Source organism: Apis dorsata, unplaced genomic scaffold, assembly GCF_000469605.1.
Source record: "Apis dorsata unplaced genomic scaffold, Apis dorsata 1.3 scaffold_293, whole genome shotgun sequence".
Classification (NCBI taxonomy): Eukaryota; Metazoa; Arthropoda; class Insecta; order Hymenoptera; family Apidae; genus Apis; species Apis dorsata.
The window spans coordinates 167,917-186,414 of record NW_006263568.1 but is presented as its reverse complement, the minus strand read 5'-3'; the positions used below and the strand labels follow the sequence as shown (position 1 = coordinate 186,414).

The 18,498-nt window shown below is 24.7% G+C and overlaps 3 protein-coding genes across 4 annotated transcripts in view; 2 read left to right on the top strand and 1 right to left on the bottom strand.

The window, feature by feature from the left end:
* On the top strand, positions 1-542 carry LOC102678974 (trypsin-2-like). The gene is made up of 3 exons (XM_031511182.1): positions 1-8; positions 82-213; positions 286-542. The coding sequence occupies exons 2-3, from the start codon at positions 88-90 to the stop codon at positions 505-507; spliced, it is 348 nt and encodes a 115-aa protein (XP_031367042.1). The 5' UTR covers positions 1-8; positions 82-87; the 3' UTR covers positions 508-542.
* Positions 543-2,261: 1,719 nt separating this feature from the next.
* Positions 2,262-4,913, top strand: LOC102678850 (WD repeat-containing protein 74). 2 transcript variants are annotated; one of them, XM_006617134.2, is made up of 8 exons: positions 2,262-2,405; positions 2,552-2,699; positions 2,765-2,860; positions 2,933-3,239; positions 3,318-3,415; positions 3,493-3,694; positions 3,770-4,051; positions 4,141-4,913. In XM_006617134.2, the coding sequence occupies exons 1-8, from the start codon at positions 2,348-2,350 to the stop codon at positions 4,225-4,227; spliced, it is 1,278 nt and encodes a 425-aa protein (XP_006617197.1). In that variant the 5' UTR covers positions 2,262-2,347; the 3' UTR covers positions 4,228-4,913. The 2 variants fall into 2 exon arrangements, with proteins under 2 accessions (XP_006617197.1, XP_031367054.1); XM_031511194.1 differs by having other exon boundaries at positions 2,552-2,713; positions 2,830-2,860; positions 4,141-4,594.
* LOC102678539 overlaps positions 4,454-18,498 on the bottom strand; it is an 87,407-nt gene continuing 73,362 nt past the window's right edge. The window contains 7 exon segments of the mRNA XM_006617132.2: positions 4,454-7,472; positions 7,547-7,640; positions 7,869-8,015; positions 8,111-8,314; positions 8,391-8,569; positions 8,675-8,827; positions 8,954-9,091. Of these exon segments, the coding sequence (XP_006617195.2) occupies positions 7,192-7,472; positions 7,547-7,640; positions 7,869-8,015; positions 8,111-8,314; positions 8,391-8,569; positions 8,675-8,827; positions 8,954-9,091 (1,196 nt within the window). The 3' untranslated portion in view covers positions 4,454-7,191.

Here is an 18,498-nt window from a genome sequence, read left to right as displayed (position 1 = left end):
AAAAAGATGTATGTATGTATGTATAATTTATAAAAATTGTTTTTTTTGATCATTTCAATTATAAGAATAAATTTTGTTTAGAAAGGAATGGGTACTTATCTTCGTCATGTCCATATTCCGTTAATACCACATGAAAAATGTCCCGTTGAAGGAGTACATCCTAAGTATCACTTATGTGCAGGTGTGCTAAAAGGTGGAAAAGATGCATGTCAAGTTTGTATTGTAATTTATAATTAATTTTATTTTGTATTTAAATGTTATACTTATGATTAAAAAATATTATAGGGTGATAGTGGTGGTCCATTATTATGCAAAGGACTGCAAATTGGTATAATATCATGGGGTAAAAGTTGTGCTCGTCCTAATTCACCTGGTGTATATTGTCGATTAGATTTATATTTAGATTGGATAAATTCAACTATGAAAAGAAATAGTGCATTTCAAATTGCTTCTAACATTAATAGTATATTCGTTTTAATAATGCTTTTTATATTAGTTATAAGATAGATGATTGAATATATAATAAACTATATAAACAATAAAATAAAAGCAATATAAAAAAATATAAGAAATAAAAACGAAAATATTTTATTATCAAAATAATATTTATGTTATATAAATAATATCTGTAAATTTTATATTTTATATTTAAACTATGTTAATATCATTATTGTTGTTAATATTATTACTCTTTTCTGTATTATTATTATTAACATAAATTTTATTATAATTATCATACATTAATTAATAAAATTATTCTTAAAATTCAATTAAAAATATTTGAATTATGTTATTAATAATGTTTCTATTATATGTATTTAAATATATTTCTAAATAACTAAATTGCACAGAATATAAAAATTTTATATTAGAATATATAATTTCATGCGAAGTTATTTTAATATTTCCAAAAACAAAAATTTTCATGAAACATGAAATTTTATATGTTTATCTATGAAATATTTATTTGTTAAATATTTTATCTATTATAGCTATCATTTTTTTGAATTTTAAATCATTTTTTCAACAGTTTTTTTAATTTCAAAAATATTTACTTTTTATATATTTATCTTTTACAATATAAGATGCTTTTTTTTACAGTATTAAATATTTCAAAGATTTTATTATATTTTGATATTATTAATTTTTTTGTAATTATGCATAAAAAATTTAAATATGTATATATTTTCAAATTTTTAAATTTAATGTTTTTCATAATATTTATAATATACTTTTGTGTTAATCAGATATCGGAGTCATCTCTTGAGTACATAAATTTTGTAAAACAAGTTATAAACAAAAAGAAAAAATAATAAAAGGATAAAAATAAGGTAAAAATTAGGAAGTCAACGCCATCTCTAGAGTCTTGCAAATGAAACATATATAGACAAGGAAAGTAAATAGCAATGAAAAAAATAAAAATAAGGTAAGAATTGATTATTAACGCCATCTTTTGAATACTATAAAAACAACTTTAAATTTACATTTAAAATTTAATAAATGCTAATTTTTTTAAAAATATTCAAGAGATGTTAATTCTTATTCTATTTCTATCTTTTTCTATTTTTTTTTGTGAATTTTATTCGCGCTCTAAAAATTTCTTAATTTTTATTCTATTCTTTTTCCATTATTATTCTCTTATTATTTATTTCTTTGTTTATATTTGCTCCGTAAAACATAATAATTCTTATATTATATATTTGATTAATAATTAAAAATTTATTAAAAAAAAAAAATAAAAATAAAGAAAGCTTGTAATTCTTACATGATTTTTATAATAAAATTTTCATGAAATCATCTTTTGTTGTCTATATAAATATTAATATTTTTTTAACTATACATTAAAACCTAATATCTAAACTATCTAAATAACTTTAGATTTAATAGCATTATATTTAAATACAATTTTATTTAAAAATGTCTCATAAATAGATATTATTTTCATTATTATGTTATAATAAAAAATACTAGTACTAAAACTATTTTTAGCTTAATTTTTAATTCATAATTAATTCAACTTATACATAAGTCTACTATCATGTATAGTAGTTAAAAAATTTATGAATACAATTATATGAAGCATATAGGAATATTTATTAAAAAATATATATTTTTAAAATCTATTCACTTTATCAACTTTTATGAATGAATTCAATATAATTTTTACATTTCAAATCATAAAAATATTAAACATTCTGACTGTAATAGAAATTTCATTTTAAATATGTATTAGTTGATTGGTCTATTTTGCACTTAATCTATAGTCTATAATAGTTTTCTCACGTGATCAACTTTCAATGTAGATATAAATATAAATTCTTATTATTTGTAATTTATTTTTTTCAAAATGAGTGTAAAAGATAATTTTAACGTTTATGTTGGTGGAAAATCTGGAATTTTTAAAGGTAAAATATTATTATTAATGTTATATTAATATTATTTTTTACTTAGGTTAGTTTAATAAAGTACTATATAACAATTAACCATAAAATATTTTTTCTGTTATATTTTTAATAATTTAATAATAATCATTTATCCATTTTGTTGATAGGTGTAAAAATAGAAAAAGAAGAATATTTAATAGAAAACATACAAAATTTGATTTCTATAACGGATAATGATGAAGTTACATCAATGTCTTGGGGCGATGATGATGAAAGAGAAATTTTAATTGGCTGTGGAGTAAAAGATATTAGAAGGTTATATATAATAAATAATTTATTAACTATATATAACTAGAAAAATTATAATTTTTTTTTTGTAGTGTAAAAGTTTATGACTCAGGATGTTCAACATTTACATGTTCTTTTTTTTGCAATATTGGAACAGGAAAAATAACTGGCATATCTCGATATGATGAGTAAGTAATATTTCAAATAAATGTTTCTGAAATAGTATATCACTTAATTTTAATATAATATTTTATCCACAGAGCAATTCTAACTGCTGTTAAATCAGGAGAAGTAAAATTATGGAGATTTAAAGAAGAAGATGGATTTATAATAAAAGCTGGTGAAAATTTAGATAAAATGCGTCATTCAAAAATAAATAAACATATAATAGCAACTGGAGGTCAAGAACATGAATTAAAATTATTTGATATAGAAAGAAAAAATCGAATATTTCTAGAAAAAAATGTAACTCATGATTGGTTACAATTAAGAGTTCCTATTTGGATTTCTGACATAGATTTTCTTCCTCATACAGAACAAATTGTTACTGTTGGTAGATATGGACATGTAAGATCCTGATTAATACACAATTCCATTATGCAATTAGTTAAGTATATATATTTTATATAAAAAAAATTTTTTAAGGTACGTTTGTATGATCCAAAAGTGCAAAGAAGACCAATTATAAATATAGAAATGAAAGATGAAATATTAACGACTTTAAGTGTAGTACCACAACAGAAGTATATATGAAATGCATGTAAAAAATATAATAATCTTTCTTTTAATGTGAATATAAAATGTTTTCATTTAATTGCAGACAAATTATAGTAGGTACTGGTAAAGGTAAAATGAATCTTGTGGATCTAAGAAAACCAGCTAAAGTATTAAATACATATAAAGGATTTGTTGGAGGTGTAACTGGAATAGCTTGTAGTACAGTTGAACCTTATATTATTAGTGTTAGTTTAGATAGATATTTACGAATACACCATATTAATACAAAACAATTATTAAAAAAGGTACAATTTATTTTAATATCAAAAAAATAATGTATTAAAATGTAATTCAATATATAATTTTATTCTTTATTGCAGATATATTTAACATCAAAAATATCATGTATGGTATTACGTTCAGATTTCTCATTTTCAAAGGATAATGAAATTAATGAACAAAGTACACAAAAGTATAATAAAAATATTGAGAATTTTGAAGTAAAAAAACAAGAAAATATACAAACCAATTTAGAGTATTCAGATTCAGAATACGATATGTTATTTGAAAAAATGCAAGTAATTAGTAACACAGAAGATAAAAAATTAATTGAAAAAAAACGAAAAAAGATTAATAAAAAAGGTTTATCAGATAATACAATTGTAAGTATGTGTATTTGTTTATTTTTTTTTTATTTATTAAAGACATGAATTAACGAAAATAAATTTTTTTTTTATTTTTCAATATATAGATCTCTCATAAATCTGAACTAAAGAGAAAAGAAAAGGCAGAAAAATTTTCCAAGATAAAAAAGATAAAAACATTAAAATCAACATAATTATAAGTAAAAAAAAATATTGATAATTATCAATATTTCATGTAAATGATCATTTAGATCTCCTATAACAAAGAAAACTTTCGTATATTTTTATATGTATATCTGTTTTTATAAATGATAAAAAATGTTATTTATATTAAATAAGAAATTTAAAATAAATTTCACAATATTTAAGAGAAGGAAGAAGTAGAAAAGGAAGGCATAGAAATCATTACAAACACTGAAGTAAAATGTTTCATTTACGATGTATTTTGTCACTCAGCAATTCGTTTCTTTTTTTTCATTTGTACCTTACATGTACAAGGGACATGAATAATGCGCTAATAGCTTTTGCCCTGGATATACAGTACTGAGACGCGACTAAATGTACTGCCTAATTACTCGATTAATTCTTTATTGTACAATTTATTCTTAATACCTTGTCTATATATTGTTTTGGTTCACGAATGCAGCGTACACCGACTTCAATGACTTTTAATCACTAATAACGTTTATTTTCTGTTAACATTATATTAACTTGTGCCTTTGTTTGCAATAATTATATTGAAATCGGTTGCGCTGCAATATAGGCTACTGTAGATCTTTTTACGTCTAAAAACTAGAAAAAGTGAACGTGACAACTTGTAAAGTTGAAACGTATTTTGTACTAAAAGGAAACAATATATTCGCAGCTACAGCACACTAAACCTTATTCGGCTATAATCCTTTCAGCTGTACAAAAATCATTGTCCACTACGCCTCTTGTTAATTAATACTAACGTAAATTTTCTTTATCCTGACTCCGTTCTTTGAAATGGAATATTTATTCTTATCCCCATAAATGTAATCTAGGAATAATTTTACTAAATTACAGGCACTGTCCCCTTCAAAATTCAAATAGGTGATATTCATCCATATTTCTATAAACAAAATGGAACTTTGTGTCAAAAAGGCAAATATATCCCTGACACAGAGGCCATTTATATATACAAATTTTCGCATAGATGTAACATTCCAAGATCTGTATAATTTATAATTCCATCTCTTTTTTCGTGTAATAAGCGTAGAATGAAATCTGTTTCAAAATGAAACAGTTTTCAGCTTAATAAATCGTTTGTACAGGAATGCTTTCTGCCATTCATTTTATAATTTCTTATTTAATCATATATCATATAATCAATGTTGAAAATCAGTGAAAATCATATTTTACATAATTTTTAAATATAATTCAACATTGGTGCTTGTTTAATAATTTATACGTGATATTATTATTTTTATAAATATTTATAAGGATTGATTTTTTTCAGTTTTTAAAATAATTTCTTTTAATTAATTATAATTTGACTACAAATGAAAATTATGAAAATTAGCAATAATATAAAATGTAATTACAAAATTTTTCATCCACTATATTCTTCATGATATCAATTATATTTTCGTCAATAATAACATAGAGAATTTAGTCAAAAATTATATAAAAATTTTAACATTTGTTTATATTTCCATTTTTTTTCTCAAATGAAAATTTATGAATAATTTATTTATAAAAATTTCTTGTAAAACAAATACAAACATAGGAATATTTAAAAGAAATACTACTAAATAAAATTATATGTACACACAAATCTAAAATCAACTTGACGTATTCGTAATTATTAATTATACATTTTGAAAGTACGAAACTTGAAGAATGTGCTGCAAATATTGTTATATACGTAAAACATTAATTAAAACAATTAGTATAACAATGGCAGCGCATATTAAGTGTAGAATTGTTATCATTCATTTTTATAGGCCCTTTAATACTTAATAATGTATTTTTGTCTTGTAAATGTTACTTTTTAAAAAAGATACATGAAATAATAATCTATAAATTCAACAATAGATAATAATTTGATTTTATATAAGTATTGCTTTCCTGTACTGAAATATTTCATGAAGCTGATATAGAAGTTACATAATAATACAATTAATTTCGAATATTTTTTTCTATTATATATATTTTATTGTTATTCATTGTATGCATACTACTTCCATTTTTTTGCTATATCAGAGTCAGCTGTTAATGCAAAATCAAAAGCACCATGTTTTTTCCTTTTTTTTATTTTTTTGTAAAATATCACATGCTGTGCAATTGTTTAAAACAAAATCGTTTATTATGCACATCAGTTTCTAGTATTCAGACATCTAACGTGATAATTCACGGACAAGAAGCTACTTTTTTTTTATAGATAAGCATACAGGATATACATATTTAGATATTTGCTTAACACTATAGTATTTCGTTCCTGTCAGGAAAAGCGTGGAAGGCCTCTGTAAAAACGAGGTCCATATTTATGAATTATGGAGCACTCTTTGATATAGGGCTACTTTATCATGTCGTCTGGACATTTTTCTACACTATTTGATGTAAATAAAGTAAATTATCTCATAATTTTTGATCTGAAATAAAATACAAAGATTTCAATATAAGAAGGAGCATAGCAATATTATAAATCTAAAGGATGCAAGAAACCACTATTTTAAAAGTTCTATTGAAACATTCCCAGTATACGATTGAAGAAAGGGTGTATAGAATATTATACCCTGAGTAAATAATGGCGTAGCAATCGTTCCTGGCAAAAAGCTCGAACGTCTATGCTGAGTAGCATTTGTACCATAAAAAATTAAGCTTATCAATTATTATATATATATATAGAGCATCGCATTGTCGTTTGTCGCGTCCAGTAAAATTCATTTCGTTATTCTCACATTCAATGCGATTTCATTATTTCAAATAACAATTAATTTTGTGACGTAAATTAATTTAACGAGCAAAAAACATTTCGCATTTTACGTAAGTTCTTAAGCTTTGAACACACAAGCATCAAGAACAAACGAAAAATAAACTTAGTCGAACATTGCTTATTACTCTATAAAGTTCAATTTTAAAGTAAGTTGATTCACATTATATCATGCTTGATAGCATATTAAGATTACATTGCCTCAATCTCCTCCCGATACGGTTACTTCTCTCCATGCTGATTCTTGAGATTGATTTACTAAAGTTGACTGAGGTTCAGAAATATCTGATGCTACAGGACTCAGCGGTGGACTAGGTGTTGCAGGTGCTTCTTCAGATTGGTTCACTTCAGCTGTATCTTGTTCAGCTTCTGTTTCACCATCAGGAATTGAAGCTTCTGATTGCACAGAACTTGGAGCTTTTGACATAGAATCCTGTGCTCTTAACGATATAGAACTATCTTTATTGCTACTGCCATCTTCACCTAAATATGATATTTATTTATTGTTTCTTATGTACTTTTATTTTAAAAATGTATAAATTAAAATATATTCTTACCACAAGGCCTAAGAACGAGGTAGAAGAGTAAGTCAGATAGAGAAATTATACCGATTACTTTATCATCATCATCAACCACTACTAACCTATGAACCTGCAATATTTTTATATATTTATTTATTCGTTGTATGTATAAAATTAATTGTATATAATAGCCAATATATATTTACATATAATTATATCAAATTATTATGAAAAATAATCAATAAAAAATATATTATAAAAAAAATAACTAATAAAGTTTATATATATTATATTTATATATTTATAAAAAAATAATATATATAAATAATAACTATAATATAAAAAATAAAAATTATACCTCTGCTCTAACAATTCTCTCCATAATAGTAAATAAGGTTTCATCTAATTTACAACTTTGAACTCCTTCAAACCATTCATTGCGGTGCTCATTTGCTTCTCTCAATGATACATCTAAATTGTTATATGTTTTTTCTGCAGCTAAGTTCTATAAAAATATAAATTTAAAATATTGATTTGATTGAATAAAAATTGATTTCATTAAGAATCAAAATGTAATTAAGATTTATAAAATCTACTTACAATAACATCAAATTTTGAATATATATTAACCAATTTTCCTTCAGTATCAATAATTGGTAATGCAGAAACTCTCCTTTCAACAAATTTTTTTAATGCTAAAATTATGCTAGTTTCTTCTGTTGCTGTTTCTATATTTTCAAATGTACCTATCCTCAATTCTCTCAATGTTTTATTTGTGAAAGATGGTTTTGGTAACTCATGTATCTATTATTATAATATAATATATTAATATATTAGTGTATTAAATATTGCATTTTTCTTATTATTATCTCATACTTACATAAAGGAAGAGGAACCTAAGAATTCGTTTGTGTGTCAAGATATAGAGAACATTTCCAGTATCTGGATCTATCACAGGCAAACGATGAATTCTATTTTGAATTAGAGTTTTAATAGCTTCATACAAAGATGCATCTGGACCAATGCTCACTAATGGATGAACTTGATCTTTTAACACTTCTAAAATATTAAAATTGACCAATTATATTATTTTGATACTTATTAAATATATTAAATATTATTATATCTAAAATTTTTAAGATTTTATTAAAGAAAAATATTTACTTCTCCATGTATCTAATTCATGTTCTTCTAATTCATCCATTGTTACAGATGGACTAGTATAGTACATCTGCAAGATTTTTATAAAATCTGTTATTGTTAGCATTCCAATAAATTCTTGTCTTGCACTGTCCCATAATGGTGCAGCTCTCACACCTGAAAATAAAATTAAACATAAATTTTTTTTTATATTATTGAAATTAATAGTAATTGAAATTGATAGTCAATGAAATAAAATAATAGCATTAAAATATATTACAATTAAATTAAATTTTAACTTACCATTATAAACGAGAGCAAAGAAGGCCTTTTTAACGAGGAGATGCGTATCGAAAACGACCAATTTGGCACTGGTCGGTATTAGGTCATAACATTTGTGAAATTTAAAGAACTTCACGAAAATCTGTGATTCGTCCTCCTCTGAAAGTCCAAACAGTTGACAGTAGAGTAATGCTTTCTGGTTGCGACGAAGCATCTTTTTTTATACGATGTCACAATGTTGTTACAATTAATATTTTTCAAATCACTTTCAAGTTTTATTATTACAGCAAATTATTTAGTATTATTCTTAATCTATATAACAACAAATTGATGCTTGTCATTTTTAAAAATACTTTAATTTTGATAAAATTGATAGTCTACCTGTTAACCGCGTTTTTGATTATATTATGATAGGTTATGATGACGAAATTCAGTACTGAACAGCACAGCGCTATCTCTTCAAATATTATAATAAATATTTTAATAAAAATTCATTGTTAAAATAAAATTTATAAAAATATATAAGAATAATAGAAAAAATATAAGATAAAAAATATAAAATAAGAAAATTGCGTCGTACGTAAAATGTACACAAATCAATAAACATGTACTGAATATTACGTTTTAATATCACGAATAAAATGTGAAACACTTTCTTTCATTTTTATCGTTTCATTCATTTTCAAAGAGCAAATAATAATTTTTTGGAAACAATATATGTTTTAGAAATAAACACAAACGAAATAGATACGAGAAAAAAAAAGAAGAAAAAGAGAAAAGAATGAAAGAAGTAAAACTCTACAAACGCAAGTATACTCGATAAAAGAGAACACAGCAGGAAGAAAAAAAAAGGATAAAAAATGATGAGATGTATAAAAAAACAATCACGAAACTGGAAATAACTGGAGCATCCATGTCAACAGAATAAAGTGTTGTTCAGTTATAGCGATGAGTTAAAATGGATCTGTACCAGATAAATCGAGAAAAATTCTAATTAAATTCGAACCATTCGAATTGCATCTATTCTTTAAGAATTTCATCTAAGAATTTTTCTCTGGCATAATAATTTCTTTATCTTGTGAAAATGAATATGCAACTATATAAAAAAATTTTAAATTAAAATTATTTTTTATATAATACAATATCAATCAATCAAATCAAATGTCTAATGCATAATTGTTTTTTTTGTATTGTTGCCTTATTATATTTAATATAATTCTTTCATTAGGTTATTTATGAATTATTTCTAAATGAATTATCTAATATAGAATCTAATTGATCTAATAATCTTTTTAATCTTGTTTTAAATATATTATATATAATGTATTATATATTATGTTGTTAAATTGTGGATAATGATATAATATAAAGAGAAGTACAAATTGGAATTCATCATTTAAGATTTCATCATTTTATCCTTTCATCTCATTAATTATTGAAGTAATAAATAGAATCAGATATTCAACGCAAGACACTTATATCATGCTTAAGAATTCAAATAATTTTCAGGAAGATGAGAATTCATTGAAAGCCTGTTCAGAATGCTAAAGCTATATTTTATATTTATTTTCTTATATTTTAAGAATACAATTTTAATACTGTTAGAAAAATATAAAATCTAATATATAGATGTGATGTATACATACATATTTATAAGCAATTAAGATAGTTGATTGATTCACTGGTGCATAAAAAAATATATATATAAGTAATATCTTAGAATTACATATATAAAAAATATCAAGCAATAATATGCTTATTAATAGTTATGTATCGTAATAAACACAATGTTAAGCGAAGAACGAAGAATTCAAGTTACGCATAAATGAGTCATATTTAAAAAAGAAAAATTAATCATTATTTCACGATAAAACTTTCAAGGTTGTTTTTTAAAATATCACAAAACGATTAAGTTATAAATAAAATTTCAAACAATAATTCTATAAATTTTTTAAACCGATTGGATAATTATTATTATAAATAAAATTCGTTTGAAAATTTTAAAATAATAAAAAATTGTTTTCAATAAAATATTAAAAATTATTGATTATATTTATTTTTTAATTTATCAATTATATATATTATAAATTTATTAAAGAATAAAAAATAGATTTTTATAATAAATAAAAAAAGAAATTTTAAATCGCGTATAAACAAAAGAGAAAATAATTTCTTTCTAATTTAAGATTAATTTCTTTTTAGGTAATTAAACAAATATATATATCACATCGATTACAAAACAATATTTCAAATGTATAAAGAATAAAAGCCATTCGATTGACAAATGGAAAAGAAATGAAAAACAATGAATCCATTGAATCGTTCAAAAATTGATCAAAAACTATTGTAGTTACATAACCTGACAACTAGCAGTAAAAAAAAAAAGAAACGGTGACACGCGGTTTACGTAATTTTTATGTGAAATCTAGTCATCCATATTCCTTCATACTATGTGCTATTTCATAACGAATCATTCTCACAATCAACCTTGCGATTCAATTTTTACGATTTTTCTTAGCACCGTAAGTCAATCTCATTAGATTTTACTATATTGAAAAGGAATGTTATGCTGGAATTCTCGGTTTTGCCTTTCCTATACAAATGTCATCCAATTACCGACTGGAAATGCAATATCCCAATCCTGCTTCCGTATCACTGACAGGAAAAGAAGCTAAAGCGACGACAGTGACTCGAATCGGATTATTGGAAAGTTACAAAAATGTTACGTAGAATAATTAATTAAATGGAAATTTAGTTTAAATATAACCTAAATCTTAGAAAAATAAATACATTTATATTTACGACAGTTGTTTTTAATCTATGTAAGTATGAAGCATTGAAACCGAATTAAATAAAAATTTGGTTTAAATCTAACCTAAATCTTAGAAAAATAAATACATTTATGTTTACGATAATTGTGGTTGTTTTTAATTTATGTAAGTATGAAGCATTAAAACCGATCTATATAGATTCAAAGTTATATAATTTTCATTATTAATTAGTTTTTCATTATTATTGATCATTAAGTTAACTAAATCAAAAATAAATTAGATACTATTAAATTTATTATAATCGTAAATATTCTTCGAAATTTTATATTTTCATGCAACTTTGAATCACGAAGAATTTTCATACTTGTTCTATTAAATCATTCAGTTTAAAATAGATATACGGACATATGTATGAATAATCATGAAACATTCATTAATATTTTCTACTGCAAAAATCTACTGATCGCTTGCTGTATGTATAATTACTTGCTAGAATCAGATCATTAATCTAAATATTTATCATTAAGTTCATTACAACTTATATATATTGTAATATATATTATATAAAAAATAGAATTAAAATAATATAATTTTTCCATTCAAAATAAAATCAAAATTTGACAAAAAAAAACAATAGCATATTTTTAATAATAATAAATACAACAAATTCGAAATAATTTTAATTGCTTCTAATGTCAAATCTATAGAGAATTAAAAATTAAGCAAGCTGAAAAAATATCAATGAAGCTAATCCGTGAACCATAAATATATAATCAACTTTATACGTAAAAATCAATTAAAATCTTTACCAAATTTTTTGACATTTTAATTATAGCAAATTCAATATTTCTTAATAAAACTACTAATATTCTCTTTATTAATAACTTTTGCAATATACCGATAAATAAAAATAAATTAAATTTTTGTCAAACGAACTTTCTACATGTAACATATGAATGTAGCAACGTTAGAAAAAATGTACAGTAAATTTAAGACACTGATATAACCGAACTTAGGTTATAAACACACTAACGAAACAAATAAATTTCGTGAACCATATTGAACTAAATGGACACATTCAGAAAGTTAGAGAAATATCCACTACACTGACTTCTGTACACTGCTTTCAAAGATCATGAAGCTACTGACCACTGAACAGTTTGTGCACTTAGGTTTGTTCGTCGACAAGCATATTGCGAACATACTTAATTGAGATAGCGATAGTGAATCGACTCAGAACTACTCAGGGCAATACTACTACGGTTTTAATGTATTATTCTAATTTAATAAAATAATTTTTCACAAACATTAATGATTATAAATTTTAAAATAAGATGTGTATTGCTCTTTAGATTTATTTTTCAATTAATTTTTGGTCTAATTGAACGTAGTAAATTAGATTAGAATATAAATTTTAAAATAAGATATATATTCCTTTTTAAATTTATTTTCAGATTAATTTTTGGTCTAACTGAATTAGATAAGAATATAAATTTTAAAATAAAATATATATTGCTCTTTAGATTTAATTTCAGATTAATTTTTGATCTAATTGAATGTAGTAAATTAGGTTAGATGTATGCAAGAGAGTATATTGCTAAATTTAATTATAGATGAATTTGCGTTATAATTATAAGTAACTTAGAATCTATGCGCAGAAAATCTATATACAAACAATTAAATTGAGCTGACTTTTTTCTAGATTATTCTTGATTATAAGAAATCAATGATTTTATTTAAAAGATTTGATATTTTTATAATTACTTGAAAAACATGTTATTAAAATGAAATTAATATGAATATTGAAACTGAATCTATATAAAAATTTCAAATTATTCATACAGAGAGTAATTTTATTTTTAATAATTGTCAATAATTTTTGAATTTCCCATTAAGATTACAAAAATTTTTCTATGAATATAAAAATACTAATACCAATAATAATTAATATAATCTTTCATATCTATACATTGTAGGTAAAATCAATCATTAATTTTTTTAAATTCTGAATCATCCTGTATATATTTGATACAGACTCGTTACTTCTTATCTATTGCCAACGTTAAAAGATATCGATTCGTACACACATATATAAGTTATACTGAGAGATCGTTAACCTAAACACATGAGAATATAAATCGACGACCCTGAAATGTTATGTTCAATTGCACTTTGTTCTTAAAATGGAATCACGTTGGTTCGACGGCCTGAACGCATCACTTTCCGGTTTTTCGTTTTGCGCTCTCCAACATAACCTACAAAAGTCTCAATGGTAATTGTGTCACGGTTATTACGTCGATTCTCCGGCCAGGAAATTGACGTAATTCGAAGTTACCCTCGACGTTAAAATGATTTGCATGGGATCCCATTACGTTTTAATGGAATGACATTGTATCCCCTTCCTTCCCCCATAGTTGGTACAATTTGTCGACGATTCCAATTAGCGAGTTGAATCTTGTACTGATGTTTCTTGGTCCACAACCATGTTTTTTTTTTCCTTGTAATTGATTTTCTTCGACATACTTATAAATTATTTTATAAAATAATAATATTTTCTAGATATATAAGTTTAATTTTTGCTGTTTCAATTAAATATAAATTTAATTGAATAATATTTTATAAAAATATTTAATATTTTTATTATTTAATATTTTATAAAATAATAACATTTTATAGGCATATAAGTTTAGCTTTTGCTATTTTAATTAAATATAAATTTTGTAATATATTTGTTATAAAAATACAAACTCAGATTATTCAGAAGTTTCGAAAAGTTTTTGAAAATTGTCGATAATTTTCTTCTCGATTTTCAGTTTCAGACAATCGATAGCATAATTTATAATATTTATTCGTATAAAGTTCTCTATATTTATAAATTTTTTTTCTCCAGAATCGGATTTTTAAGATTTTTAAGAAATGGGAAAGATGTCGAAAGATCGAAATACCTTTTTTCAAGATCCAAGCGAGCTCATCTTCGAGGGGTGGATTTTCCACTTCGAATTCTTTGATGAGGTGTTTCGAGTAAACAGGATCATCGTCCTCGCTCCACCAGCCAGTCGTGACCTTGGTCAATGTGGCACGGACTCCTTTAGCATTCGAGTAATAATGCAGGGTCAGCATTATTTCCCATCGTCACTTCTCGTGACCGGACTATTGCCCTTATTATCGATCTTTTACGAGATGACATCGCCTCAAAAATTCGACTACTTTGGATTACTTTGTCAAACGTTCATCGTGTCGAAATATCTATCTTGGCAATTTAAATCATCAACAAATTTTTTTCTATAGTTCAAAATTTTAATCGATTTACATTTATACTTTTTCTTCACATATCTTTACTTTTTCCTTATTTTCCCTCTTTTCTTTTAATTTTATTCGATCTAACCGAAAAATAGGAAATCTTAAATATTTTATTACTCTAATCTTGATTAACGTAGTATTTTTCTGAACATCTGAACTCATAGATGGAACTCTTATCAAGTATCTGATGCAATTTCGTCCATAAAGTACTGAAAAAAAATTTCTCAAGGATACGAGAGTAAAAATGGATATCCAACTGATCGATAGAAGAATATGAGAGGCTTGAAAAAATAGTAACTGTGCAAAATGGAAAATTCATCGAGGTGGAAATAAAATTACGATTCACGAACACGAAAAGTAAATTTTCGATCATGGATTTTAAATATTTTTGCTTCTTTGAATAAATTAATCTTGATTTGAATTTGGATTTTAAAAATTGAGGATCTAAATGCGAGTTTGCTTGCTTGGGCGATCACCTGTTGGCCGAGAAGAGTATCATGAATCTTGAAGATTTCGAATCCCTCAAATAAAATTCGCGATTCAATTCCATTTTCTCCGATAATATTTTCAAGATACGCTCTCGTTGATCTATGACAAATATCGGATTTTATTTTTAGCTTTCAAACGTTTCGTTTTCATGGATGGCTCACCATTTGTTGGTTAATAGGATAGACGGTCGAATTATCATTTTAATTTCGTTCCAACATTATTTCTAATCTAAAGGTTGAATAAGAGAATCTATTTGAAGGAAGATTATCTTACTTCCTCGTTAGTTAGGATAAAAAAGAATATCATCTTTACAAAAAAAAAAGTACGAATGTTTTGGACTTAATTCGAGCAACACGAAGCAATTTATTATTAATAAAAAATTTTCATGAAGATGTACACTTGAGAAGGACGATTATTTATAATCTAGAATTCAGTCATATACTTAATAAAATTTGAAGGAAATGAACGCAGATTTAAAATTTTTTGAAAATCGAGGTTTTTTTAATTTAATTGAAAATTGGAAATTTGTCATTTTTATTGAAAATTATGCGTGTAACGTAAAATTTAGCCAAGAATATGCAACGAAATTCTTAAAATATTCGTGAGATGTTCGCGAAAAACAACCAAATATAATATGAAAATGTGTTGCAAATCTACGATTTATAAATAGATACGTTTCCATTGGTAATATCTATGTGACGGGTAATTGACAGTTGGCAAACGTCCAAACGTAAGGTGGTCAATCTAATCACAGTTATCTCAGCGCCAATTGATTCGTATCAATAACGTATAATTATTAATCTTACGCACAATTCATATCGTTTGTGCATAAACATTCTATCGACATATCTATCTAATTAACGGTTACAAATGAACAAGAACATTCGAATTAATAATCCGATTATTCGATGAATTTTTGTTTGGATTATAAGAAAAATATTGAGCGGTACATTAATGAACGAAGAATTATCTAAAACGATTAAATTTTTACGATAAAAACGATAAAAATTATTATCAACACGATCAACTTTTTTTTATTTTAATAAAAAGGAATAGAAAATTTAATTGTTGTAAGAACTTATAAAGCATAATAAAGAATAATTAATATTTTCTAAATATTTAAAATAATTCGATTCTTCGATAAAAATTATTATTACATAAAACTTTTCTCTATTTTAGCAAAAAAAAAATATTTAAATCACGTTATGAAGCAATTAGCATCTTCCAAAGAGGTTCCAAGAGGTTAGGTTCCAAAGAGATCGGAAATAATTCGATTTTATGATAAACGATACACGATCCAATCAATTTTTCTCTACTTCAACAAAGAAAGAAACGAAAATATTCAATCGTGAGAATTTATAAAGTGTAATGAAGATTAACTAACATATTAATGATCACATTTTTAGATACAATTTTCTCTAATCAGTACGAAATACCGATCAACTTCCTTCTATCTTTACAAAAAAATCGACGAGGAAGAAGCAACAAAGTCCAAGCAAGGATCCAATCGATCATTCGTGATTGGATATGCCGCGAGATCGTGTCAACGAATCGAACGAGTTCAGCCGACGATACAACATGGCCGCGACAAAATGAATCGGACGGTAGGCGATAATCATCGGCCTTTGACCGACGCACGTCGCGAGATTTCCCGGTTCCTTTGCCGAATAACCGTCTCCAACTACTCCGTGTCTTCCCTCTGTTGCTGACCACTACCTCATCGACGATGCTCGTCACCGTCATGGACGATCGTGCCAAGAATAACTCCACACGAAAGCCGAGTATCTTGCCAAGAAAAAATTTACCCGTGATTTTCTCCATTTTCCATTTTTCTAATTCTCATATATTTATTCTCTTATTCTGTGATTAATCGTAGAATAAAGTATTGTAGAAAAAAGATGATCCACCGTTTAGTTTTTTTTCTATCGTGTAAAACGATGCGGAGAAAGATATAGGTTATATCGCTTTGCTGTCATCGAAGCGAATATAACATAGGGTCAGAGTTGGTAAGGCAACGGCTGGTCGATGGCAACGCTCGAGTTAATCTGGCGAACTACCAGCAAGGGGCTCGACTGGCCAATTCCTCCTTTTACGTTACTCGCGCGGTACGAAAGTTTTCAAGGTGAAAATTACTTGTTTACTAGCGTAAAAAGATTGTACTTTTAAGAATATTTTATCACGAGTAGATATTGCGTTAAATATGTAATGTATCTAGAGAGTAACTTTCATTTATCGAAATTATCCACTTGTGAAAATTAACTCTCGAAAATTTCATATAATCTAACCTAACATTAAATCGATATCGATAGACATACTTTTTTGTTCGTTTATTTTTGGATATTTTATATTCTTATATTTTTATTTCTTTATTTCTTTATTTCTTTTATTATATTTTTGTTTTTTTTCTTTTCTTTTTTTTTTTCTTAGTATATATATATATATATATTCGAGCGCGTCGATCAAAAGTATTTGTATATTTTTAGAAAATAAATATCAAAATAAATAGTAAAATAAAAATGTTATTCGATTAAAAGAAAAATCTAGTGATAATAAATTTTAATAGATCAAGAGAAAAAATTTATTTTTTTTATTCTCAAATATATTCCTATCCTTGGCCATTGGAAAATGTTTATTTTCATTTTCCTGTATAGTTAGATTATTTAAATAGATTTTATTTTGCTGGGGTAAGTTATAAATGAACTAAATTTCGATTATTATTTTTGATCTAATTTAAGATTGTTATATGTAATGCAAGACGGAATAAAAAGTGTAAAAATATCAGGAAAATAAATAACTAATGAAAGAATTAAAATAAACTAAAATATATGATTACCGTAATTTGTGCAATACGTAATACGATGCGAAAATTTCAAAAATATTTGCAAATCGAACATAATTGATTGTGAAACTCTTCATTATCAAATTTCAAGTTAAAATTAAAATGTAACCAGGTTTATAAAAAAAGAAAACTCTCTACAAATAAATTTCATAATTGAATAAAAAAAT